General features: G+C 44.7%; 2 protein-coding genes across 2 annotated transcripts in view; one reads left to right on the forward strand and one right to left on the reverse strand.

Moving 5' to 3' along the window:
- LOC8041800 (FERM, ARHGEF and pleckstrin domain-containing protein 2) overlaps positions 1-27,580 on the forward strand; it is a 185,712-nt gene that overhangs the window by 154,221 nt on the left and 3,911 nt on the right. The window contains exons 22-25 of the mRNA XM_029986602.3: positions 3,486-3,592; positions 7,161-7,315; positions 11,031-11,138; positions 21,233-21,384. Coding sequence (XP_029842462.2) covers positions 3,486-3,592; positions 7,161-7,315; positions 11,031-11,138; positions 21,233-21,384 — 522 coding nt within the window. The remainder of the gene's footprint in view (positions 1-3,485; positions 3,593-7,160; positions 7,316-11,030; positions 11,139-21,232; positions 21,385-27,580) is intronic.
- LOC121047360 (tigger transposable element-derived protein 6-like) lies at positions 24,121-24,879 on the reverse strand. Its single transcript, XM_040502512.1, has one exon. The coding sequence runs from the start codon at positions 24,877-24,879 to the stop codon at positions 24,121-24,123; it is 759 nt and encodes a 252-aa protein (XP_040358446.1).

Below are 27,580 nucleotides of genomic sequence, written 5' to 3' on the forward strand. Positions count from 1 at the left end.
AAAATACCAGAAGCTTTTCTCACGCAGACTGTCGCCCTTCACAGGTTCCACATTTTATGCTACTAGTGCTGCATCTGCCACTGGACAGACGTTCGAATCCTTGCTTTTACTCCTGCTTTCCTCTGTTGTCAGAGAGTCCAGCTGTAAGGAGTTCGGAGGCTGAGGAAGCTTTTGGAGACTTGCAGCAGTGTCTCTTTTAAGTGGAAATGACAATTCAGACTAAACGGTGTTATTTTCTGAATACCCAAGGCTGGAATAAAAATGTCAGGAAAAAATATAAACATTCCAAATTACGGCACTATTGCTGTGCATATTTTGGGCAGTTCAATACATAGCATACAGGCAACTGGAGGCAATTCGGCCGTCTTTGCTGCTACCATACAAACTAATTTCCAGTAATTGGGAATCTTTTAAGAAATATGCCTGCATACATGTATAAACTATATAATTAATTCACGAAGAAGCTACATTTATGTAAGACAACCCTGTTCCATGAGCACTTCAAAGATAATCAGACACAGGGCCTTTGAAACATCTGCGAACCAGCGCATGCAGAGTGGCAGCGCAAAGTCGGAGTCGCGAGCTCATTTGCCGACCACCCAAAGGCCCATTATATAAATGCCACTTCAAATGCCTTGAAAGCGGGATGTAATATCGTCCTAAATGATGAACGTGCAAGGAACAGAATTCCAGCGCCTGAAACACTTGCGGCACCGCTTCACCGATCCCTCGCAAAATTGCCTCCGTCGACTGCTTTCGGGATTTGTAACCCAATTTTAAAAATAAAAGGGACGAGCAGGCTTATAAAATGTACGGGAGCACGTCAATATCGGCCTAACTTAACGTCTTGTACACCGGGAAAACTATGTCCAGCTCCTCGAAGAGCTTGCGGCGCACATCGCCAAACCAAGAAACCGGTGCTGGGAAGCGAGCCGATGCGAGATCGCGGAGCGGAGTACTCGCCCTGACGTCACGGTACGCCTCACCCAATCAGAGCGCGGCGACCGCAGCGACGCTTGTGTTCGCTCTCGGGGCTAATAGAGCATGATTACTGTGGCGCGCCCACTACCAGCCATGAGCGTGCCTCCATCAGTGGATACGTGCCACAGTACCCTGCCATGTTATATTGGCACCTAAAAAGACATTCGCACAAAGTGTGTAAATGCAAAAAGGATATGCCGCACAATGAACGCCCCCCCAAAAATGTGGAAATTTTTCAGAAAAAAAAGTGTGTTCTTTATGCGAGTCAATACGGTATACACGAATTCAGTTTCTTAGTTTTCGTGTGCAAAACAGTGACCCGTTAGTTTTCGTGTGCAAAACAATGACTCCAAAAGAAATTAAGAACACAGTGTTATTGCCTTTATTTTAACGATATACCCACACTTGCAGGCTCGCGCTCGTGAGGCCTTAAAAGCGAAACTCGCATATCGTGACTGCGCAACTGCGGCCGCTACCACCCAACCTCGTTGTCACACCACTTTTACAAGAAGTCTTTGTAAAAATTGTCATAAACGCACAAGATGACACCGATACAATTATCTTGTAGAATATCACCTTATTTAGTAATAACTATGTTAATATGCATTACAAATTGCATTTAAGATTAAAAAAAAAAAAATTTTTTCGCTACACAAAATAAATATAAATTTTAAATCTGGCAACAATGTAATTTTGCCGAATCTTTGTTGAATCTTTAGAAAAATTTGGCTTTGCCAAATCAAAGGATTCGGCGCCGAATTTTCGATTCGGCAAAAGTTTGGCTTATCACTACTTTCCACACACAACCTTCTTTGGCACCATCTTGAAAAAGACACCGACAAAAGACTAATCTGACGAACCCGCAGCTTCCACCGTACTGTCGGCTTAGGGATGAACAGAGTATGGTCCTTCCCGAAAAGAAACTAGTGAGCCAGTCACAGAATAGCCCGAAGAGCGATCCACATTGTCCGAGTCAACCGATAGCAACAGCCCCTTCCAGGGTTCATTTCCGGCCAGCATATCCCCACTGTTCAGGTTTGAGGGTTATAAGCCGCTCAGACGCTTAGCATGCGAGAAGGACGTAAAGAAGTGAGAAGGAAGTGGGAGGGTGAACCGAAGAAAAAAATTAATTTTGTCTCAAAGAATTTATTTTTGCACATAGGGCTTTAATGTTTAAAAGCGAAATTCCTTGTCATATCCTGGTTAAATTGTCAACGTGCAAAATTTTCAACTCTTAAATGGAAACAGAAGGCACACGTTCACCCCTAACGAGCACTATTTATGTGTCTGTCAGGACACATAAATACTGGACTAGGTAGTGTTCCATTAGTTTGAATGAGCGTTGAGAAGTCACGATACTGGTTCAAGCTGCTTACCAAAGTTCGGAAAAAACCTCAGAGCAACGGTCGACATTTCGCTTTGGGACTTAAACCAAGTACCGTAGCAAAATGATGTTTCAGTAATAGGCTTACCATAGTTACTCGCATAATAACAGCGATGGTCATCAAAATTCTTTTTCTTTATGTTTTTTCCGCACATAATGGACACATTTTTTATTTTCTTTCGCTTCATTCACCGGTTTGCGCACCCACGTGTTTTCTCGCAACGCTCTCATTTTCCTTCGACTCCCAGTGATTCCGTCGCTTTCTCGAATTTTCTGATAGTTTGAGGCATGGTTGCAATGCCTGCAATTGTATGTGCGAGTATTCGGAAATAAATATGCAGTAATTCTGAGTTTTGCTTAGAGTCTGGTTAATTAATTAGAAGGATTGTTTTGGGTGCTCCAGAAGTCTGGCAATTCTGGGAGCACGAACAGGCCTCGCAATAACGCCGAGCACGCCTAAGACGTAGCCGTGCAAGCTTCACCTCTCCTATCTACGCGATCGTAAAACGAGCAATTAAGCACACTAAAAAAAAGCCAAGTCGCCAAGGTAATTGCGCCATCGAGCCGAGCACAGTGGTCCGCATGCACATGCCTGCTGTGGCAGTGGTATTCGTATAGAAGTGGGAAGTTGCAGAAGCGATCAGCATGCGTGGTCACGCAGCACGCACGGCCGACAGAGCTGGACTCGAGGAGTTACCCTGCCCTCGGATATGTTTTGTCTGTCGACTACATTGATGTTGACAAACATGCCGTGGTCCATCATCTTGGTTTTGGTCAACAAAATTGTGCGGGCAGTTAGGCTTAGAAGCTACGTCACCTTTCGTGCTGAGCACCGTCGACGTGGAAACTAGGCATTGTAGAGTGCTTTTTGGCGAAGGGGACACCAAAGGTGCCCGAGAAAGTAGAGTATGGTGATTGTGGCATGCCATGGTAACTCGAAGTATTACCAGATGTAGCGAATGCACCCCCTAAATTTGCTTCTATATGTCCTGCGAGTAAATACGGTAACCGGATCCTTAACTTAATGTTCGCAGCCGCTCTGAGGCTTTATGGAGGATTGCCTCCAGGTTTGGTTGAGTGTGTCTTCTTGTGGAATAATTGTGGCGGTGGCTTGTCCCAGATCTGAGGAGGAGCGTCGGCGCTGGATGAAGGACCTCTCGGATTGCATCGAGCTGGCAAGAGACCACAAGGACACGGGCCTCTTCTATTCTAGTCTCAAGTCCTGCAGTGAGTTTCGTGCAGCTCCCCCTCGTAAAAACCCACATTTGTGTCTTGGGGCAGCCTGATAGAGTGCATGAAGCAACTTTTTTCAGCAACCAGTAGGGATAGAACAGCTGAGTCGTGCGTAGGATAGTGTACAAATAATGTAACCAGAAACATGTGCAAAACTCCTTGTGGGATAATAATGAGTTAACCCAAAAAATATATTAAAAAAAAGGCCTCTTGGATACAAAATGATGTAACCAGAAATGCTTAAAAATGATTGTTGGGTTTGGGATTATGGAGCCGGAAAATGTGCTAAAATGCCCAACGGATGCGAGATGTAGCGGTAACATGTGAGAAACTGCGTGTTGGATGCATTCTCTCCAAATGGAGAGAAATAAAGAGTTTGAGTTTGAGGATGATGTAATGGGAGTGTGTGAACTGGGGTGATCTCAGGCCCACATGTTTATTTTGTGAAAAGACTGGCCTAGTAATGGTTCTAATTTTCACATTGTAGATTACTCTGTCAAACAGCTATCACTGCCATACAGGCGTGTCTCATACCAAGTGTGTCAGCAAAGATTTTGAAAAATCCCTAAAAATAGGATGGTTGAACCGCGAACAAGCTGCCGGCCACAGAGAACGTTGGGGACTGGAAAAGAAACCTACTAAATAATTAACTAAAATGTACTAATCAAGTTTGATTAATAAAGATAAACAAATGGTTTCAATCAGAAACTAGGGTTGTGCAAATATTTGAAATTTCAAATAGTAGTTCCGAATAATACACTATCCGACCTTTGCTTCGAGAAGAACTGCACTATTCGTGTTTTAGGGGCAAAGCTCCTTAGAGGCTAGCCATGTCCGTATGTCCGTCCGGCGTCGGGTGCTCGTGCTCACGAGCGCGTGAGCACGTGCTCGTGTAGGGCAAAAAAACACAACCGCATCTCCACGTGGTGAATGATGTTGATTGGGGCGAAGCTCTGGTGGTGCTTGTCTGCGTAGACGCCGAGCCGCAGCATGCCGAGCCTTTCGTTCGTTTTCATCCATTTTCGAAAGAGAATGTGTGGTATGGAACGTGGTTATATATGCATTTGAGCATTTGACCGCACCGTGACATGGATAAAAACGAACGAAAGGCTCGACATGCTGCGGCTCACCATCTACGCAGCCAAGCACCACCAGAGCTTCGCCCTAATCAACATCATTCACCACGTGGAGATGCGATTGTTTTTTTGTTTTTTTTTCGAAGTGTTGATTGCGGCAGGTTAGCCCCATTGAGTGCGCTTCTTACCAAGCACCGGTGCGTTGCGGAGAAGCAACACCCGCGGAAGCGAGCTCTGCGGGTGTTGCTTCTCCGCAGCGCATCTGTGCTTGGTAAGAAGCGCACTCAATGGGGTAACTTGCCGCAATAGACACTTGGAAAAGTATGAATATCGCAATTGCGTACTTGGAAGTAAAGCATATGTTCAAAGCGGGATGGTGCACCTATGCTGACTGTATTTGAAAATAAATGAAAATACAGTCGGCAGTATTTATACAAATACTGTATTTATTAAATACAGTATTTATAAATAAATAAACATTGTGATTGTGTATATCTACATTGTAGTAAAAGTTTAAAAATTAAACTGTTATGCAAGAGTATACTATGTTAGGCAGAGATGCCCTTACAACCTCCGTTCCTCATGCGCGATTAATTTTTTTTTATCAAGATTAAAGAAAGAATATTTTATATAGTAAGATTTGTAAATTCCCTCCACTGGGTATAGTTGACCATCTCTACAGGATTAATTTTATGTTGAATCCGTCATTTACTTGCCATCCCAAGACACCAGACCTTCTGAGATCACAGTTCATAAATATAGATAGATGAAACTCAGCTTATAAATGAACAAGTGGAACAACCTTCACAAGTTTAGCTGGGTTTTCGTCTAAGTATTATGCAATGGTAGTAAAAGGCGTGGAAAAACTATTCAATATTCTAATAAAAATTATTTGGCCAAAACCACTATTCGTTTCGAATTCGCTTCGAACGCAAAATCCACTGTTCGCACGAGACTATTAGAAATCTGCTGAGCGTCGTTGAAAACCACTAGACCAGCTCATTTTAGAAAGGTACGTGGCAAGTGCACCATTTTATGGCTCTCCGAAAAAAAACGCTCACTTTGGACTCTTTTCTAGGTTTCAGTTTTCTGTTGGTGTGCACCTTTGCGTTGTCGGTCCCGCTCCCTGGTGGCCGAGGCCCACAATGCGCATGTGCAATACTTCCTTCTACCTATGAGAGAAGCGAGGCGATAGCTTCACGCTTCAGCCACGGGGGGGCAGGACTGCTGATACAAAGATGTGCTCTGATAGAAAACTGAAACATAGGAACGCATCCCAATTGAGCCTTTTTTTTCAAAAGAACAAAAAATGCTGTACCAGTCTTATATCTCTCGAAAATGAGTTGATTTAGTGGTTTTCGATGATGCTCAAAAAGTTTCTAATTGAAACCATGTTTATTGTCATTGATTAAAATGTTAATATGCAGATTTTAGTTAATTACTTGTTAAACATTCTTTTGGCTAGCTGCTCTGGATTTTGTGAAGTCGGATTAAATTAAGTTAAATATTGTGAAGCTGTAGCCTGTGACGTCTCATGACTTCAGTTTCCCCACTAGATTTAGTGGTAAAATTGACATCACATGACCTTCACGGCATCAGTTTCCTCGCTAGATGTAGCGGGAAAATGTTATGTGACCTCAACACCAATTCAGTTTCCTGCTAACTTTAACGGGAAGAATGACGTCACTTGACTTTGTGTCACGGAACCTATACACAAATTCAGTTTTCCCGTTAGATGTAGCGGGTAAATTGATGAAACATGACATGATGTCCCGTGACCTACCATAAAATCTTGTAAAGACGTCCTCCCCCGAGAAATTGCCCATCCCGTTTTTCTGTCTAAAAATCCGTAGCATAAAAACTTTCAAACACTGCCCAACCCCCAATTCCAGTAGGACATCACGCAATATCCGACGGGAATCGCATGAACCGCGCGATGAACTGCTACGTCAAGCAAGTTGAAAGCGGGTTTCTGCGTTTTCGTCGGCGATGTGCATGCGCGATTTCGGCTACCGTAACATGCGAGTTGTTCCTGCATGTACGGTGCTCAGCAAATTTATCTGGAACACATGCCCATTTCACATCAATATTCACAGTTCTCTCATATTTTATCTTTTTTCTGCATTCAGTATTCTACAAGTGTTCCGTATAAGTTTGACGAGCACTGTACATTGCATCTTGAAATGCGAATCTCCCGCGTCTGCAGTCCGTTTCCGTGACATTCAAGTTTGTAGCGAAATCCTGTGTTTTTTTCCACGATGCGCGCGCACAATACCAGTTCTCATGGCAGGTAAATTTGTAGCGGGTTCCCGCCTGTTTATTGCACCATGAAACTTGAATCTGCTGCTTCCAAGATCTGTGCTATCCATTCCCGTGAGATGCGAGTTCTCGGCGGGTTTCCGCGGGTCCTTTGCACCGTGAAACACAAATCTGCTGCATCCACAGCCTGCGGTATCTTTTCCCGTGACGTTCCTGTTGCTTCCCAGACTCCTCGGACGAGCGACTGGACCGTGCCCCCCAGGAGAGCCCCGCCGGCGGCAAGTGGACGGGCCAGCCGGCGCAGCACTCTAACACCGCCCTGCACCTCTGCTGGCACCGCAACACCAGCATCGGCAGGCAGCAGCACCAGCAGGCTTTCCTGGCAAGTCACTTTCCTTCTTTTAAAGGCGTTCATTGCCCCGGTGCATGCAGTCGTGTTTCATAGGACGGTCGTGGTTTGGACTGAACCGGACCGAACTGGACATGTTTCGTGAGGCCGCGGTTCCCACCGTGTTCTTTTGCTGTGTTCGGTCACCAGTCACGTCCACTTTTTCTCTTACGAGAGGGGATCGAGTGGCCGTGGCACGACGTACTCGACAACGTAAAACCGAGGCGTGGCGACGGCGCAGTTTGCGCGAAACCGCCAACACCTGGGAGAAAAGATAGTGGTTACAAAGCGCAACAGGACAAGCGACAGAAAGGAAGGCACAGCACTGTGTCTGTCTTCCTCTCTGTCCGTTGTCCTGTTGCACTTCTTAACCATTATGAATCACCAACTTGCCGAACACTCCATCCTCGTCAAGAAAGATAAGCTCTTGGAAGACAGAACTGTTCTGCGGTGGCTGCTTTCGAAACCACCAACGCCCGGGAGAACAGACTGGCTTTTCGAAGAAAACAATATGTGGAGCTGGAACCCCCGCGCTAAATGCCAGTGCATTTCGGCAAAAATCAGCGTAGCGACAGCGGCGATTTCGGCTTTCTTTTTCTTGGCAGTTCAGAACCTTTTTTGTCTCGAGGAGCCAACGTTTGCTTTGGGCTAAAGCTAAGGGCCCCCCCTGTCTTGGCATTGAGGAGATAAAGCAGACACATACAGGGCTTGTAAACGGTGATAACGAGGGAAGGCTCGTAGCTATGTGTCAATGGCTGGCTCCGATTGGCTAAAATAAGGGAAAACTTATTTAGGGGCCGGGACAGTCGAGGAAATCTGGGCAAATTGACTACATTGAGTTCGCAGGTGTCAAGAAGGGAGTCCCAAACCATTTAGCTCAGCAACGTTTCGTCCACAACTATTTTGCAAAATGTTGGACCAAAAAAAAAAAAGTTCTATCCCTACACGAGGGATTGAACCAGGATCTTCTGCGTGTGAAGCAGACAATTTTCCACTAAGCTACTCTAACACATGAAATAATTGTTTTTCGTGACAACATAGACTTGTGGATGTCTTGGGCATAGGCACCTTCCTATCGTGGAGCTTGAAATACGATGGTTTTAGCATTGTAATGTTCAGGCAGACGAGGGGGAACCCCTCGTTCGTAGTAATGCAGCCGGTCGACTGTAGGTGGGAAAGTTTGTTGCAAATTTCCCTGCAGCAAAAACACTTGCCAGGCTTGAAGTCGGGCAGCACCACGGATTGGCCACATTCGCACCTAGTAAAGAAATCATACGCACGCATATTCAACTTGAAGTACGCACTTTGAGCTTGACGTTTGCGCGAGCGATGTCTTCAGCCACGAGAAGGGGCGACGGCTCGGTGACGTTTTCGTGAAAATCGGCTTGGTGGTCAGGATTGTCAAAACGGAATGGATCCTAATTGTTTTGATCGGTCCAAAATTTCTCTTCGAACAAAGACAGATTCGCCAGTACCGCGAACGACAGTTTTGAAGTAGAGGTTCCACGCCCGTCGTCCTCTGCCATCTCCGTCCAGCCCGCGAGTCCCACGATACGCGATACGACGCCACATTGAGAATTACGCAGTGAACGCACAAAATGCTTCCGGTTGTCTATGCAACTTTTTTTTTTTTCAATCAACGTAGTTGCAGCTTTTTAGAAGCCACGAAAAATGGGTTTCATATATTTTTTGTATTTTTAATATTGAGTGTGTGCCTTCAAGAACCCACGACTTTGATTAAATTTGGTGGTTGTGTCTAAACCTTAGAAAACGGCCCATGACCACGGAGAAGAGAGTGAGTGTGACTCAAATTGGCCAGTTCTCGATCGGCGATTTTTGTGCGGAAAGAAAACCGAATTTCGAGCCGAAAATTCTGTTCTGAGTAGTTGGGCTCTCATATTTCTTGTAGAACTAAAAACCTCGGCGAGCATAAATACCCTGTCAGTGTCATTTTAAAGGAATTCTGAACCGAAATTTGGATTTTGCAAAATAAGGCCACGGAAGCATTGAGGGACGCTTCGAACTCCAAAACATCACTCATACATCGATATCTCAAACGGATGTTCATACTTTTGTAAAAGAATGGCGCAATCAAGCGGCATCTTTGGCGTTATTGTCATCCGGGAGAATTTGAGAATGAGGGGAAGCGGCCTCGCTTCTCTTCTCCTCGCTTCAGTTCACCAGCTCGATGGGACTGAGCGAGGAGGAGAGGGAATGGAAATCATGATGTGACTGGTCTCGTCGCTCGTGCTCAATCGCTCACATCTTTTCCAAAAAAATGGCGAAATTTCGGTTCAGTATTCCTTTAAGCAGATGGCATCTCATAAACTATTTTGACATGCTTGTCTGTCAAAATATAAAGTTACTCTGTCTGAACTTTGCGTGCGAGCAGGCCTACTATAATAGTCATCCTAAAACATGGTGCCACTTGGCGCTGTCTCCTTAAGTGATCAAAAAGAAGGGATCTCCCGCATTCTTGGGAGGAGAAAAGCCTACTTTTGTCATAGATGGCAAGGCGTTCCTCATTCCAGCAGTACCGGTAACTTCCGGTAACTTGGAACAATCCTAAGGCGACGGCTGACGTGCTACCTGAGAGGAGAATTCCCAAATTTTGAAGTAATTTGGGAAGTGTGTATGGTGGCGTGTAGTGGAAAGTCTATTTATTCTTCATCAAGGTCAAGAAGCCACTTCCCAAATTTCCAGACAATATCTGCATGTGCGCACGTGTGTGTATCTTTCTTTTTGTGATACATACACACACATTAAGTTCATTGAAAATAGGTCTGTATACTGTAATTGCTATGGGCTTTCGAGCCTCTAACAAAAGGGATGATGATTAGTGTTAGTGTGGGGACAGAATTCTGATCGCTGCCAGTGCTCACTGGTTCAGCAAACAAGGCTTTTAGTGTTCCCAATTTTTTCCATGAAAAAAAAATAAAACTAGCAAATTGGGGCAATGCGATTGCCCCCTTTGCCCCCCCCCCCCCCCCCCCCCCCTCTCCTAGGACCGCCACTGCCGTCTACCCTCGCTGCTGCTGTTTTCTCGTCGTGTGTTGTTCCTCTTTTGTTTCTAACATAAGTTTGTCGATTAAACCTTTATTTTCAGTTCATTATTTATTGTCTCATTGCCTTCATCTGTGACAATATCTATAGGTTTAATTTTATGTCATATCTTTGTTTGCTTGCCACCCCAACATAGCCACTAGACTTTCTGAGACCACAATTCATAAATATACTGTGAAATACCGGGGCAGTGTCCACTTTACTTTCACTGCACTTGCCCAGTCAAACAGGGCCCTTAATGTCTAATTTGCAGAATTCCCAAGTTTGGGAAATGTGTGCGCTTGAACAAAGTGGGGCACTTCCACGGGATTTTAAGGTAGTTGCATTAAAATTAACTGAGCTTAGAAGTGGACAAGTGGAAGCTTGGGAACAACCTTTACGAGTTCAGCTGGGTTTTTGTTTAAGCATGGTACAACAGTGGTGAAAGGGTTAGAAAAACTGTTCAATATTCGATTTTAAAATATTCGAAGCGAAATTACTATTTGCTTCGAATTTACTTCGAACTTAAAATCCACTGTTGGCATGTGCCTATCAGTGACTCTTCCTCAAAGCACCTTGTGCTTTGTCCTCTATTTGTAAAAGCACTTGTATTTCTTTGCCCATGAGGGACTTGCAGCTGCTTGATGGAATGACCTTGCACTTTCAGCACTACCTCAGTGGCTACCTGCTGAGAAAGTTCAAGAACAGCTCTGGCTGGCAAAAGCTCTGGGTGGTGTTTACCAACTTCTGCCTCTTCTTCTACAAGTCTTTCCAGGTGAGATCATCATTGTGGGATTGACGGGTGCTGCAGACATAGAAACTAAAATAATACACGAATCAAACTGGCCACAAAAATGGCTATTAGCAGAACAGTAAGTGAACCAATTAACTCTTTCCTTACCACGAGAAAACTGCTCATTTTTGGAGGGTCCCAGCATCCTTTTTTTAGTTCTAAAAAAACATATGCTTCTAAAATTTCTTGCAGTATATCAAAGTGTAGCGTGAGAACTGCTTTCTTTAATGCAGTGATGTGATTGTTGTGCCAATTGCGCCAAACTGCGCCAAGGGGCAAATCTTGTTACATCGTGCTGCATTTCGCCGAAATATGGGTAATCTGCGCCAAGCCTGTGCCAAAGGACCAATTTCGGTCGCCTTTCAAAACCGAAACTAAACTGAGTACCGTAATTGACCTTGCGTGAGCTAGGTGGCGCAAGCGGCCGCCCGACGGAAAGTATGCTGCATCAATCGTCCATCCGGTCTTGCATGGTTTTTCCCGCCGTTTCTCATTTCGCGCTCTCGTGGGTCTCGTCTCGCATCCTTTTAAAAAAAATTTTAACGATAGATGCAAGCGTGTGCGGACGCCCCGACGCTAGCTTGCCGGGTACCAGCCATGCCGTCGTGTTGTAAAACGAAACCACGTTTTTGCGCGGTGGTAGTTACTTTGTGATCTGAAGCACTGGCTTCTGAAAGAGACGGCCATGGCAAAACTATTTTTGGTCCCTGCCTACCAGTCACCGTGGTTATGACGCCGGGTGTTCCCGTACACATATTGCTGCAGATATGGCGCTTTCTAAACTGAAACATGAGGACCGCTGCAATCCTGTCCTTGTTTAAATTAAACGCTACTACAAAAACTCCTCTTTAACTCAAAGACGGCTGTGTCGAAGTATTACCTAATTACCTAGGTTTCTCTTGGTGGGCTTTCTTTTGAGAGGGACCCCGGTACGTGAAAAGTCTGTCGCAAAGGAAAGTTTAAGACAAGTTAGCTAAAGCAAAAAAGGCAATATCTGCACGCTGAACCTGTACAGCGCACTTGTTTATCTCGAGTTCAGTCGTTGCACAAAGCGCTCCAAGAACTTTTTGACCCTGACTCGCGATGTCTTGCATTAATGCGCTCAGGTTCTTTTTTCTTTTTTTCTTTTTTTTTTGTGATTAGCTTTATTGTCCTTGTTTTGTTTGCGCTTTTTAACCTTTTAAATTAGCTTGTGCCTCGCCTACTGGTCTGGCAAGCATGCGCGGCTAGACTGTTTTTTTGTTTTTTTTGTCGTATGCTGCACTGTTACATTTTGCATACAATTTTGGGGACCAGATGGCGACGGAGTGGAGTGGCATGGTTTTGATCGAACAGCCATCTCCGCTCGCACGACGAAGCGCGTGCAACTGCAAGCTGCCGAAGTTGCCCTTACGTGCATGTGAACATGATTGCACGACAGAGGCACAAACCGGGACGCTTGCAATCCATTGTTTTACGTTTGCTTGCTTTTGACGAAAATCTGGCACATCGGTAACCAGTGAAACGGTGGCAAGAGGTTATTCGGAATTGCTCGGCAACGCCTGCAGCACTGTACACTTGTGGGATGTCTCAACGTCTCTTTGGAGACATTGAAAGTGGACATTCATTACTTGCCGAAAGCTAAGTGAGGCTTGCAGCAGCCTTGCAGAAAGTTTCGAAAAGGAAGAGGAAAAGCACCGGCCAGTCGTACTGCACCTCTTTCATATGTACAGTTTCGTATTGCACTGCAGTAGTTATGTGTTTCGTCACTCGGATACTGTTTCAATTTATTATACTACTATGTACTAGTGAACTTTATGCTTTCATATTTCCTACTAAGCTGGTCATTTTCAAATAAATTTAATATGTGCAGTTTGGTTCTTATTTATCTGTAGTGGGTACATATATATGTATCCTTTAACTGAAGTATTGCAAAATATGTCGTGTCATTGGCATTTCAGTTAACATCTTGAAAGACTCCGAGGTCATCTAACTTGTCCATAATTTGTTTATTGTGGCGAGCGAAGTGCCCTTCCTTTGTCCAGCGCTTAAAACAAATATTTTTATTTTTCTAAGAATATCTGCTCCAAAAGCCACTTTTTGCTGCTCCAAAACACTGTTTTGGCTGCTCCGAAAGGTGCTCCAAAACGGCTTAGGCCAATCACATCACTGTTAATGCTATTAGCATGAAATAAGAGTCTAATAAATTATGCAAGATTTAATTTCTGAAAACCAAAATTATTGTGACCAGTGCAACACCGAGAAAAATAGGCAGATAATTTGGCAAAAATGACAGCTAAAATATTTCAGAATATACAAAATAATAAATATGCCATATTTAAAAGGCAAGAAAGGCTGCAAATTGCGGTGCTCTGCCCGTTATTTCCTTTTTGCTCTGCCCGTTATTTTTTTTTTTTTTCCTTTCTTTTTTTTGCTGTTTGAGTATACCGTAGTGAGGTTTCTTTTTTGTTGCTTGCTTAACTTTATTTTATGGATGGGAAGTTTTTTATGCTGCTCACGTTTTCCGTTCTTTAATTTTTTAAAATTATTTTCGTGTTTTGTTGCCTGGGTTTGTGGAAGTCAAGCACCGTTGTGTAAACGCTGCAGTGTTTGTGATCTTCACAAACTAAGCTCTACTCTATTTAGCGGCTCTTGGAGGCTCTATTTGGTGAGGTCCCGTTTGTGGGGCCTTCGGTATTAGCAGAGACGCGCGGAAATTTTAACTGGAGCTTAAGTTAACATATTTTTGTATATCAAATTATCGATATATCGAACTGTTTTACAATGCCCTCTGAATTCGATATATCTGGTTTCGACTCTAAATGTAGGAAGTACTGCGGAAGACATTTGTCTTGTGCTCAACTTCGCACTCCTTGTACAATCTTTTTTTTTAGGGGGGAGGGGGGGGGGGTTTGTTTGTGATGCAATTGTTAAGGGTAGAAGGGGTTGGACATACTCTGCATCAAGTTAAAGAATCTGTTGGGAGAGCAGCCGGTTTCGGAATGCGCAGTTTCGTTGAGTTCAGGAATTTTTGGATGTTTCTTGTAGTGTGCTTGAAAAAATCATGAGCCATTCTGCTCTGTGATGGTGAATGACCAGCGAAGCTGTTTAGCACACGACACAGACGTGACACAGAATTTTGAACAAAGGTACAAACGCATTTATTGTCTTGACTGGCGATCATCGTTACGAAAGGTACACACACATATATATTGTCGTCTTGATCGGTGGTCATTATTTCGCCTAGACGACTATTGCAGTGATGTGATTGCTGCGCCAATTGCGCCAAACTGCGCCAAGGGACTAACCCTGCTACATCCTGCTACATTCTGCCAGAATAAGGGTAATCTGCGCCAAGTCTGCGTCATAGGACCAATTTTGGTTGCTTTTCGAAACCAAAACTAAACTGAGTACCATAATTCAGCATCCGTGAGCTAGGTGGCGCAAGCGGCCGCCCGGCACAAAGTACCCTGCATCAATGGTTTGTTCGGTCTTGCATGGTTTTTCCCGCCGCAATCTGACGGAGGCTTATTGCGGAGAAGACGCCGTGTAACCGAGCTTTCGGTTGCACGTCAAAAGATCCCCAGGTGGTCCAAATTAATCCTCAGTCCTCCGCTGGGGCGTGCCAGATGCCCGTCGTTGGTTTGGCACGTAAAACCCCCAAATTTGACTTTGACTTTTCCCGCCGTCTCTCGTTTCGCGCTCTCGTCGTCTCGTAAGTCTGGTCTCGCGTCTTTTTAAAACTTTTTTAATGATAGACGTGGGCATGTGTGGATGCTCCGACGGTAGCGCACCGGGTACCAGGCCAGCCATGCCGTCATACTGTGATACGAAACCGCGTTTTTGCTCGGCGGGAGTTACTTTCTGAGTTGAAGCACTCGCTCCTGAAAACAATGGCCGTTGGAAAACTATTTGGTCTCTGCCTGCCAGTCACCGTGGTCGTGCAACGTCGGGCATTGCCGTCCCCACGTTGCTGCAGATGTTGCGCTTTCTAAACTGAAGTGTAAGGACTGCCGCATGTTCATCAACATTCCTGTTCTTTTTTAAATCGTACGCTACTACAAGAATCCCTCTTTAACTCAGTTTGCTGTGTCAAAATATTGATTACCTAGGTTTCTCTCGGTATTTTTTTTTTTTCGAGAGAGAAACCTTGGTACATGAAAAATCTCCCGCAGAAGAAAGTGGGTGAAGAGAAGTGAGCTAAAACAAAAGACGGCAATGTATGCACGCTGAACACGCACAGCGCGCTTGTTTGTCTTGAGTTCAGTTGTTGCACAAAGCGCCCCAAGAACTTTTTGACCCTGGCTCGCGATGTCTTGCAGCAATGCGCTCAGGTTCTGTTTTTGTGTGTGTTTAGCATGTACCTTGTTTGCCCGCCTGGCCAGCACGTGCCGCTGGATTTTTTTGTCGTCTGCTAGACAGATACATTTTACATACAGTTTGGGGAACCAGTTGGCAACGGAGCGGAGTAGCATGGTTTCGGTCGAACAGCCATCTCCGTTCATGCGACGAAGCACGTGCAACTGCAAGCCTGCCGAAGTTGCCCTCATGTGCATGCGAATAAGACTGTACGACAGAGGCACCAGCCGGGACGATTGCAATCCATTTTTATGTTTGCTTACTTTTGACGAAAATCTGGCACGTCGGGAACCAGTGAAACGGCGGCAAGCGGTTTTTCGGAATCGCTCGGCAACGCCTACAGCACTGTACACTTGTGGGATGTCTCAATGTCTCTTTGAAGACATTGAAAGTTGACATTCATTACTAGCCGAAGGCAAAGCGAGGCTTGGAGCAGCCTTTCAAAAAGTTTCGAAAAGCGAAAAGAAAAGCACCCGCTAAGACTCGTAATGCACCTTTGTCTTGTGTACAATTTCGCATTGCTGTGCAGTAGTTACGTGTTTCATCATAGGAGACTGCTTCCATTTATATATAACTAGTCAACCTGCTGCCGTGATATTTACTACTAAGCTGATCATTTTCAAATAAGTTTTAATATTGCAGTTTGGTTCTTATTTATCTATAGCGGGTACATATATATGTATAATTTAACTGAAGCGCTGCAAAATGTGTCATGTCATTGGCATTTTCGTTACACATTGAAAGACTCCCAGGGCCGGTTTTCTCGAAGCAATGGTAAACCCATTTTGGTAAACCACGGAGCCTAGGTAGGAAAAAGTACCTAGGTACTGTAATAAGCGGCTGGATATAGAACAACAATAATTATTTTTGATTGGGCAGTAAGATGCGCGATCTATCGGCGAAACAAGCCAGTCATTTTGTTTATCCTCTTTTTCTGCTGGTTGTTATCGATCTAGTATTGTATTTTAAGTCAAAATATAGTAATGTTGTACTCAAAGACCAGATTATTTGCTTCAGATGGTACGAAAAAATTTTAGCTACTATGCTAGAGTTTGTCGACGAATATTCGAAAATGTAATAAACATTTCCTTCAATATATTTCGCCATAAACAACGCATAACTTTCCCGTGTGCCTTCCAGGCTGGCAACGCCGGTGCTGTGGTCTCGTTTTGTTCCTTGCTACGCACGTTTCTGCGATTCCTGCTGATCTCAACTGTTTGCCCTCTCTTCCGTTTGCCCAACCGACCCACTCGTGACGAGAAGCTAAGTTTCTTGTCACCGTTGAATTGCTGGCCACCGGGAATATGTATAAACCTCGATGCTGTCGGCATACTGTCAGCGCACTGTGAACAAAAAAAAAGTATAATGTCCCAGCTGTTCACCCGGAACAAACACTTCATCGAGGAGAACCCCCTTTCTGCGCAACGTACCTTATTTACTCGAATCTAGGCCGATAGTTTTTCCAAAAAAATTAAATCCGAAACTCGGGGGTCGGCCTAGATACGAGGATCCGGCTCCGCCATGACCGCGGGACGCCATCTTGTCTAAATCGCTTCGGGAAGATACGCTGTGTACCACGGAACGCACGGAACGTTCGTCTCTACTCGACGCTATGGCATCGACCAGTCGATGCCACTACTCCGCGGCTTTTAAGAGGAAAGTTGTCTTGCCTGCTGAACACTCGTCCAACCTGCAAGCCCAGCGCGACTTCGGCGTGGACGAAAAAATTGTGCGTCGCTGGAGAAAGCAGCGTGGTCAGCTCTTTGCATGTGCGGCAACAAGAATGGCGTTCTCAGGACCGCGGAAGGGAAGGCACCACGAGCTGGATCGCGGCCGCATGGGACGACATCCCGGCGGAACTGATAGTAAAGTCGTTCCGAAAGTGTTGCATCTCGAATGCCCTGGACGGTACGGATGACCACGCGTTGTGGGAAGTGGACAGTGACAAAGATACGAGTGAGGACGACGAATGATCAGGAAAAATGCGGACATTAACCGTGAGCATGCCGTCGGATTAGTGACTGAAATAGTGCTGTACATTGCAGATAAATTCCGTTCTGTGTTTAATTTATGGTGTTTTTCCTATACTTTTTGGTCGGCCAAGAATCGAGAATTTTTTTTCGGCCCTGCCATTTTTGCGGGGTCGGCCTAGAATCGATGCCGGCTTAGAATCGAGTAAATACGGTAATCGCTGCTCACGAGTTGGCGTGCATAGTGTAACAAATTAAACGTGTTAGTATAAATATATACCAACACTCGTTCGCAAAACATTTCTTTACTCACCATAAAAACACTTGCAAGGCTTATGTGCCATCATATGTCTTGGATCTCGGACTGCTGAAGAGTGATGCGTTCGCGGAATGCTGCCGTCAGTTAGTTCAGTAGTCCCTCTGAACTACTGCTTTGCTTGACGTGCTATTAGGTTGATGGTGCGTCATTAATATAACAGCCGGATTGAAATGAATGTTCAGAACCAAGCAGAACTATTAGCCCTCATTAAGCAACGTCGCGGCCATTTTGCTTGTAGGTACTGCTCCTCCCTTAGCGCCCCTGCTCTCCGAGTCACGTGACCTAGAATTCCCCCTTCTAGGGACAATAGTTAACTTTAACCCACGGTTATGTTCGAGAAAACGGGCCCAGGAGGTCTAGCTTGACCATAATGTGTTTATTGCGGCGAGCAAAGTGCCCTTCGTTTTTCCATCACTTAAAAACAAATATTTTTATTTTTCTAAGAATATCTGCTCCAAAAGCCACTTTTGCTGCTCCAAAACACTGTTTTGGCTGCTCCGAAAGGTGCTCCAAAACGGGTTAGGTCAATCACACCACTGCTGTTGCCACCCGGAGGAGCTGGAGGAACGTAGACATGCGCGACGGGACTGCCACCCCAGGAGAGTGGAAGGAAAGGAAATTAGGCGTGCATGCGCTTGGAACGTTGACAAAGAGAGGGCGGTGCGAAACATAAGAGTTTTTGGTCATGCAGACGAAAAATCCACAGAACCCTAGCCATAAACATCTTCGCTGTAAAAGAACGCAGCTGTTGACAGCTGAGATGTCATGCAGCAAAAAAACAACAGCAAACCCACTTTATCAGGATATTGTACGATCCTATCAAATAGTCTGATTTGTTAGCTCCAAGCGTTCTGACATTGTACCGTAACATCCCGAGAGATAGCCCACCTAAAATTGAAAGCCAATCGAGTGAAAATAAGGAGTAAGCTTACTTTCGCTGTGTGATCAAAGAAAGTAAAGAAAATGCTCGTTTATATTGTGTGACCTGCGAAACTTGCGATTGCAGGGACAGTCGTCTTTGGTTCATCACCTCAATGAACCAAAGACCACTTTTCTTCCCAGCCAGCAGTGTTCGCTTACCTCTTGTCGTGGCTAAGTTACACCATTTCTGCAAGTTCGCCATTGGCCAGGGCTGTGCAATTACCAGAAGTACCAAAATGAGGACGGGTTATCTTTCGGGGCGTGACTTGGGACATTACGGTAGTCGTGGGCAAACTGCTGCTTCTTGATGGGGTCTGTGACTATGTATCTCCTCCTTTTTCCCCTCCGTTCTGCAAGCACGTGCTTGTTGGCAGAATGTGCAAAGCCTACCTTGTGTACAGGTTTTTCCATTCAAGATATCAATCATTTTGATCCTGTAGCCACCGCACCTCTTTTTGTCTTTTTTTCTTATTCGAAATTATTCAACTCAGATGGGAATCCCCGACAATCTTTTTGCGTAGATGCCATGTTCGCAGAGCTCTGTCTTCTCGGAACACTATCTCCTTGGCTGCATGTTTGTTCATAATAAATCGCCATCACATGCGAAAACAGAAAGACTATACAAAAACTACAACTAGAGTGTCTTGTCTAACCACTAAATGCATTGTCCACAAGGCCAAACAGCCCTGACTTTCACGCGAGACTAATAAAGAACATGAACACCGAAACCGAAACAAGCCTTACCGATACGCAGTTGTCGATGTTTCGGGCTTATTTGACGAATCGTCGCTGTCGGAACTAAAATCTGATTATCTGACATCATCTCCCACCTCGCTCGGCTAGTATCAGCAACAATATCGACCACAGACGCCCTTGAATCGCAAGAGTTCAAAGGCTTCCGAGGAGGCGTGCCACACAATGAAGACGCCATGTTTGCAAAACGGAGCGTTCTCTCTCGGCTGCGTGTTTAGTTTTGATAAAGGAACTGCGCCCGGACCTCGCTCAAGCTGCTGTAGCACCAGGTCATGGGGGGCATGGACATCTTGATGTTGCTCCAACTACAGCAGCAACAGTACCCGCTCAACAGGCTACCTAACCTAACCTAACCTAAATAGTGCATTCTGCATATTCTAAAGTGTATGCGTGCCAAATTTGGTTGTGATAGGACAAATTCTTGTGTACAAACTGTGAAGATGCCCCAAAATTACATAAAACGAAAAACGTGTTTGGATGTTACCATAGATGTGTAGCTATACTTTTTCGCTGTGCATGAAATAATATTTTGTTCATAAATTTCCGTGAGAAATTCAAGTCACAGAAGACTGCATTGGAGAGGAGACGGCTGGGCCTGCTTGTCAGAGTAAATGTGATGGCGTGCGACGTTATACCTTAAAGAACCACGCAGAGAAAAATGGCTCAAATTCATGCTGCTCTGGGTTTTCTGGAGGTCATTCTGATGCGTCTTTGACTAATTTCGCAAGCAGAACAAACACTAATTTTATACATCAAATATAAATGTTTTAAAATAAGAGAACACCATAGAACCAATTAAATCACATTTTTCCTAAATATTCCTGTTTTTCTTCCCGAAAGTTCGGCGATTATTTCTTGGTCTATTTGTGTTCAAGGGAGCAGTATCACATCAGACACACCAATCTCTCGTTGAAAAAGACATGAAAAGGAATTTTAAACAAGTTAAACGATTAGCAAAGAGCACCTGGTGGATTTCGCTAACGCCTTGTTGGTAATGCCCGTCTAGGAACCTTGAGAGGTAGTGACAGTAACTCGCTCGCCTAGAATTATGCATGCTTTGAACCTGACGTCATCGGGATTCTTTTGTGTGTCTCAGACGTCGCTATTGTCCCTCTACAAGATTATAGAAGATTAACCCATTACTCAAAATTCGTACAAAAGCAGCTTTGGGGTTAGTTGCGGTGGCCCGATCGCCAGCATGCTTCGGCCGCTTCGGTGGCTTGAACGGCTAGGACATCCCGTCGACGTCAGCCTCGCTGCAGCTTTGTTTGTCCCGAGACGATCTATGTCACGATTGTACCGGATGTCATGTGCTCCCCATTGGCCGCTCTCCGAACGCTTGCCAGAATGGGCCATTTAAAACGAAAAATACAGCCATCAGGCTCAAAATACAAACGTGCGATTGTCATTTACGGATATTGTGGATCATATTCAGCCTATTTCTGAACACGATGGGTATATTTCAAATTTTGTTGAAGTATCCCTCTAAAAAGGATTAATGAATTTTAGGTAATCAGAACCTGAAATAACTTTCCCAAGTTGTTTCATTAGCACAAGGGATTCTTTTGTGTGTCTCAGTTTGTTGGTTCAACTCTCCTCAGGGACAAAGTGAATTTCGCAAAAAAAACCTGGCAGCACTATCGTGCATATTTTTACAACTTTTTGAGACGCCTTAGTTTTAAAAGTCAGCCCTAAAACACATTCTGCGTTGACATGGACGGCTTTAGAAGGTTACTGGTAAGTGCATGGTGAGAGTGAAATTGTGTGCATTGCAGGAGTCTGCCCCGCTGGCCAGCCTGCCACTGCTGGGCTACACTGTGACGGTCCCCGGGCCAGACGACAACATGAGCAAGGAGTTTGTCTTCAAGCTGCAATACCGGAACCACGTGTACTTCTTCCGCGCCGAGAGCGAGTATGCCTTCGACAGGTACGTCGTGCCTGCCGTTCGGGTTGGTCGCACGTCTGCCAACGGGCGGTACCAGTCGGCCTCCAAAGTTGCGGATGCCCTGTCTTCATTACCTTTGACTAAAGCAGAGTACACATGACTGATGAAGACGGGTGCGACAGTATTATAGCATCCGGTACTGGCGTCCTTACGTCAATTCCGATCGGCGCCACGGCTCTCGAATCTGGTTGATGCAGATAATATGCGCGGTGCGTCTGTGGTACACCTAGCCAGGTTTCACTGCTCATTTGTGCCACGCTTAAGGAATTATCACCATGAAAGATGCTCAGCTGGTTCTGCAATCACCGCCTCCAGGCACAAGTTTTTTTCTTCAGAAAGAACACTAAACTAACCAGTTTGCAATTCTATGTGACATGTGGAGCTGGGGGTTTCACAGGGAAGCTGTATAGGACTCATAGGTCAGGTTTCTTTGTGTCCATGGACAGAAAACCATCCCGCACATCTTATCACTGTTTGTGCCTGCCTTATTATTTATCGTGTGGTTTTGACACTTGTTTGATTAAGAAAACCACAAAACAAGTATCAAACCATGTGATGATCATAAGGCACACAGAAACGATGATAAGCGGTGAAGATTGTGGCTGCATAAGCTAATGTGCCGACGGCAGCATACAAAGTCTATCATATATAAAAAAGTTTGGTACGGTGCATCTACTTTTTTTTCGTGAATCATTTGGTATAGACCCTTTTGCTGTTGACAAACATGAACTGCCGCTTGGGTCCCAAGCGACTTCCAGTGGCACAGTCTTTGCAAGCCTGTTGAGCTTGCTTACGTCACCAGTCCCAGAAAGCATAAATTCTACACGGACAACTCAGTTGGAGAGTTAACGAGGGTCTTCAACTATACAATATTACATCTTGGAGGAGGCAAGTTGGTTTACAAGAATGCTCGAAACATTTTACAGATCTCACACCCCTTTGTTCTTTTATCGTTCACCTGGAGAATTAGTGGTTAAACGTTTCATCTACATTTCAAGCAGTGGGGTTAAGGTGGCCTTTGTTCATTTTTTTTTATATACCGGAAGTTCTCCTCTGGAATGTCAAAGACTGGAGAACTACCTGGTGGCATTTTCCATATAAAATATCTATAGTGCAGTAGACAATCGTTTTAATACCTTAATTTTTTGGGGGGGAGGGGGGGAATGTTTAAAATTAAAATGAAATGACCAGTTTGAAATTTCCATTTTTACTGTTCCTCGTGCCATTGAAGCGACATCTCCGCGATATTAGAGTAGAATCTCGTGAATTTGAACTCGAGGGGGACCAGAACTTTGTTTTAATAATGCAAAGTTTGAATTGCCAAGAGCTTCAATCCTAGAAATACATGGAACTGGACCTGCATGTTAGTTTGAATTATCTGCAAGTTTGAATTAAGGGGAGACACTCCCTGGGAGGGTCAACTTTTGAACCCTTGGCTTAAAATTAATGAAATTTACAGGGTAGGCTGGTGGTCATGCTAGAGGGTGCATAACAAAATTTTAGGTCTGTCGGTTTAGTGGGAAGGAAATTAGGGCAGCTTCTATCAGCAGCACCCCTACACTGTTTAGTTAATCTATCGTCAGAAAACTATCACAATATTAAAGATTTTTATTCGCTAGATATGTAGCAAAATGCCTAGGAGGTGTGCCTATGGAAAGCTTTTTGTAAAAGGTCATTGATTTCTATCAATTTTCTCTTCTGCGAAATTGGTCTACTTTTTGGTCTTCTGTGTCTCCGACAAAAAGTCAACATTTTTTATAAAAGACATCCGTAAAGTGACAAACAAACTCCATAGGCACATTCCTTATTAAATTTCAGTCAGGAAAAGGGAAGAACGAGCCTTGCCTGTATTTTCATTCTCAAACGATAGATTGACTAAAATGAAATTTATACAAAAAGGTTCAATGGAGAAAAATGTGTTCAAAGTGCTCCAAACCCTACCTTTCCTTTAGCTTTGGTGGACAGAAAATAATTTATAAAAAATTAACTATGCAGTGTAAACTAGCGAAAATTTCTGGGAATACTCTCTGTATGTAGATGGATGTAAATATGTAATCTTTAAAAATCAATGTTTTTTGAAGAATCTTTTTTTCTCCGGGTAGTGTCCCCCCTTAACCAGATTCCACTGTGTGTAGAGCTACAAAATTCTCCATGTGACAAGTGTGCCACGAACGAGGGACCGATTTGACTCGGCAGCATTAGAATGGTGGATGTTGCGCTGCTGGACGGAGTTTCTCAAATGTCTGCCGCATATTCGAGCCATTGGAGTCTAACCTTTGCTCTGTGTGCTGCGAAATTTATTGTGAAATTCATTTCGATCATTTTAACCGCCAAGCCCAACCCAATATGAGATTCCGGATCTCTGCTTTAAGGCACAGCTGCTCTCAATGTGTATGGATTCTGAGCCCTCAAAAATGTCTCGGCATTTAGTTGAGCATCCTCTTACATTTTTTTCAAAGGTTAGGGTAATCTTGAAGACATAGCTGGCGTAGTTTGCTGCTTGAGTTGACTCTTCAACTTATTTGTTTCTTTGTGCGCTTTCCTTGAGCCAGCCAGTTCTCTGTGTAAATTATTGCTTTTAATGCACTCTTCTTAAATGGAACCTGAAAAGACAGAAAAATTTGTTTTATTTATCAGAAGTTACATTTAAGCAAAGCACATAAAATGTGTGATATATGACTTTATTTCACAAGCATGATGTGCAGCTAATGTTGCTGACTAGAAAAAAGATTTAATGGTAGTTTGTTTTGCATTTTGTAATCGTCTTTTGACGAAGTAGGTGTGCATGCCTTGGAGGTTACGCAGAAATTCCGCACAGCCTTCAGACCCTAAGTAGCGCTGCAAGAGAGCAACAGCCTCCTTCGCTGTGCAGTCTGGCACTGCAGCAGGACTGGGGTCACTGCATTCCACGTCCTCTTCACTGGAGCTCGAGGTCTCCTCACCTTGAACTTCAGCTACCATCTCTTTAATGCTCTCTTCACGGCATGTGGCGACATTTGCATCTAATGTTTCATAATCATGTTGCCTGAAGGAAGTGGAAGAGACCAGCTGACCAAAAAGGGTGTCAGCATCAGCAGTATCCCCTTCTTTGTCGGGAATGACTTCTTGTCTTGCGAAACCTGCGTGGTGAAAGCATCTTTGCACGGTCGACACTTTAACTTGGTCCCAGGCATAGGTCAACATGTGAAGTGCCGAAAGCAAAATCACACTATAGCTTTTCTTACTGTCTGCACAAACAATCATTCGGCGGATTAAATGGCGGCGGTAGTACATTTTCAGGTTCTGAATAACACCGTGGTCCGTTGGCTGGATTACTGCAGTTGCGTTCGGTGGCAGGAACCCGAGGCAGATGGACTCAAGCCCATCCACTTCACCATGGGTGGGGCAGTTGTCTACAATAAAGACGACTTTCATGCCCTCACGGGTAAATCTCGCATCATGTTCTTGCAGCCAGGTTTCGAAAATCGTTTGCACCATGTAAGCTTTTCTGTTTGCATAAGGGACGGGCAGCTCCCGTATGCCTTTACTGCACACTGAGGAATCGCGCCTACTGGATACGTTGTCCAGCTGCTTCTTTTGTCGTCGTAGTTTTCCACGCTCTGCTTTTCTTTGCTGCTTTCTTCGACTTTGCAGTACCACACCCTTGAAACAACGAGGGTTTTGCGCTTTTCCCATAACCACCAGCCTCAACTTATCACTGCCGTTCATGTTGGCACCTACCAGCACTGCAGTGATGTGATTTCTGCGCCAATTGCGCCAAACTGCGCCAAGGGCCTAACCCTGCTACATGCTGCTACATTTTGCCGAAATATGGGTGATCTGCGCCAAGCCTGCGCCAAAGGAACATTTTCGCTCGCATTTCAAAACCGAAACTAAAGTGAATGCTGTAACTGAGCATGCGTGAGCTAGGTGGCGCAAGCGTCCGCCCGACAGAAAGTACTCTGCATCAATTGTCCATCCGGTCTTACATGGTTTTTCCCGCCAACTCTCGTTTCGCGCTCTCGTCGTCTCGTGAATCTCGTCTCGTCGGCTTTTTAAAATTGATTCAACTGTAGACGCTGTAGATGCGGGCTTGTGCGTACGCTCCGACGCAAGTGTGCCGGATACCAGCCATGCCGTCATGCTGTGAAACGAAACCACGTTTTTGCGCAACGCGAGGTACATTATGAGCTGAAGCACTCGCTCCTGTAATCAAACGCCTTGGGAAAACTATATTTGGTCCCTGTCTGCCAGTCACCGTGGTCGCGCAAACTCAAGTGTTGCCGTCCCCACGTCACTCAAGGTGTGGCGCTTTCTAAACTGTAACGTAAAGACCGCCGCATGTTCATCAACATTCCTGTTCTTGTTTAAATCATACTCTACTACAAAAATCTTTCTTAACTCAAATACTGCTGTGTCGAAGTATTGATTACCTAGGTTTCTCTCGGTGGGCTTTCTTTTCAGAGGGACCCCGGTACATGAAAAATCTGCCGCAAAAGAAAGTTGAAGAGAACTGAGCTAAAGCAAAGAATGCAATGTCTGCACGCTGAACCCGCACAGCGCGCTTGCTTGTCTCGAGTTCAGCCGTTGCACAAAGCGCTCCAAGAAATTTTTGACTCCATGGCTCGCGACGTTATGCATCGATGCGCTCAGGTTCTTCTTTCCCGTGTGTTTAGCCTGTTTAGCTTCTGTCACCTGTATTCACCAGGCGCGACTAACTAGCACCGTTCTAAGGTTAGTAGCACGACTAAGTAGTCGCTAGCCAAACGAGAAATCCGCGACTAACGAGCGATTATGTTCTGCAGTATTCACGAGCGCGAAGCGAGCGGGTGACTATCTATTCAGAACTAACAAGCGGAAGAGACGTAAAAAGATAGGACACGGATATGCATACTTCAACGCAACTGCGTAAATGGGTATTTTTTTCGTATAAAAACTATACTTTAAAGGTTTATCAGGAAAAAAAAAGTTATAATGAGAGACATATTGTCCGAGACAGAGTTTTACAAAGAAAAATTTAAAAACAACGCCAGGGAGAAACACGGAAGCTGCATTGCGAGCGACATAAACAAATATGGAAGCGCCCGTAAATGTGTTTTTTCTCGTCGTCCAGCGCCCTGCTGAGATCTCTTTAGCGGCATCTCGGACCACTGAACATGACTATTTACGCATTATTTGCTTCTCCAATTCTTTCTAGATGTGCCCCCAGGGTTCCGAGAGAGTAAGGGGTTCGTTAGCGCTGGCGGTCAGCGGTGCTATACGAGTTGGCCATGGCGCTGAGCCGCTAGTGACCCGCTAAACACCGGCTAAACTAGCCCTACCCCATCACTAAGATTTGTCAGTCGACTCTTTAGTCGTGCGGGGGGACTATGCCCTAAACACGACCGGTGAATACCAAGCGCTCACCTAGCGGCGACTATCGCTTGCCACGTGATAATTTCAGTCGATGACGTCACTAGTCAGTGGTTAAACAGGTGCTACTCGCGCCTTGTGAATACGGGTGCGTTTTTTGTCGTATATATGCTGGACAGTTACATTTTACTTTGCATACAATTTTGGAAACCAGTTGGTGACGGAGTGGAGAGTCATGGTTTTCGTTTCGATCGAACAGCCATCTCCGCTCGCGCGACGAAGCACAGGCAGCTGCAAGCTTGCGGAAGTTGCCCTCCTGTGCATGCGGACATGAATGCACGGCAGAGGCACCCTCTGGGACGCTTGCAATCCATTGTTTTACGTTTGCTTCCTTTTGACGAAAATCCGGCACGTCGGGATCTAGTAAAACGTTGGCGAGCGGTTTTCCCGAATTGCTCGGCAATGGCTTCAGCAATGTATGTATACACTTGTGAGATGTCTCAATGTCTCTTTGGAGGCATTGCATATGGACATTCATTACTAGCCAAAGGCAAAGCGAGGCTTGCAGCAGCCTTGCTAACAATTACGAAAAGCAAAAAAAAAAGCACCTGCTAGTCGTAATGCACTTTTGTCTTGTGTACAATTCCGCATTTCACTGAAGTAGTTACGTGTTTCACCAGCCTAAGACTGCTTCCATATATTATATGACTGGTCAACCTAATGCTGTCGATATTGACTACTTAGCTGGTCATTTTCAAATAAGGTTTAATATGTGCAGTTTGGTTTATATTTATTTATGACGGGTAGTACATATATATGTATCATTTAATTCAAGCATTGCGAAATC

This window comes from Ixodes scapularis, unplaced genomic scaffold, assembly GCF_016920785.2.
Source record: "Ixodes scapularis isolate PalLabHiFi unplaced genomic scaffold, ASM1692078v2 PGA_scaffold5__190_contigs__length_132052651, whole genome shotgun sequence".
NCBI classification, from domain to species: Eukaryota; Metazoa; Arthropoda; class Arachnida; order Ixodida; family Ixodidae; genus Ixodes; species Ixodes scapularis.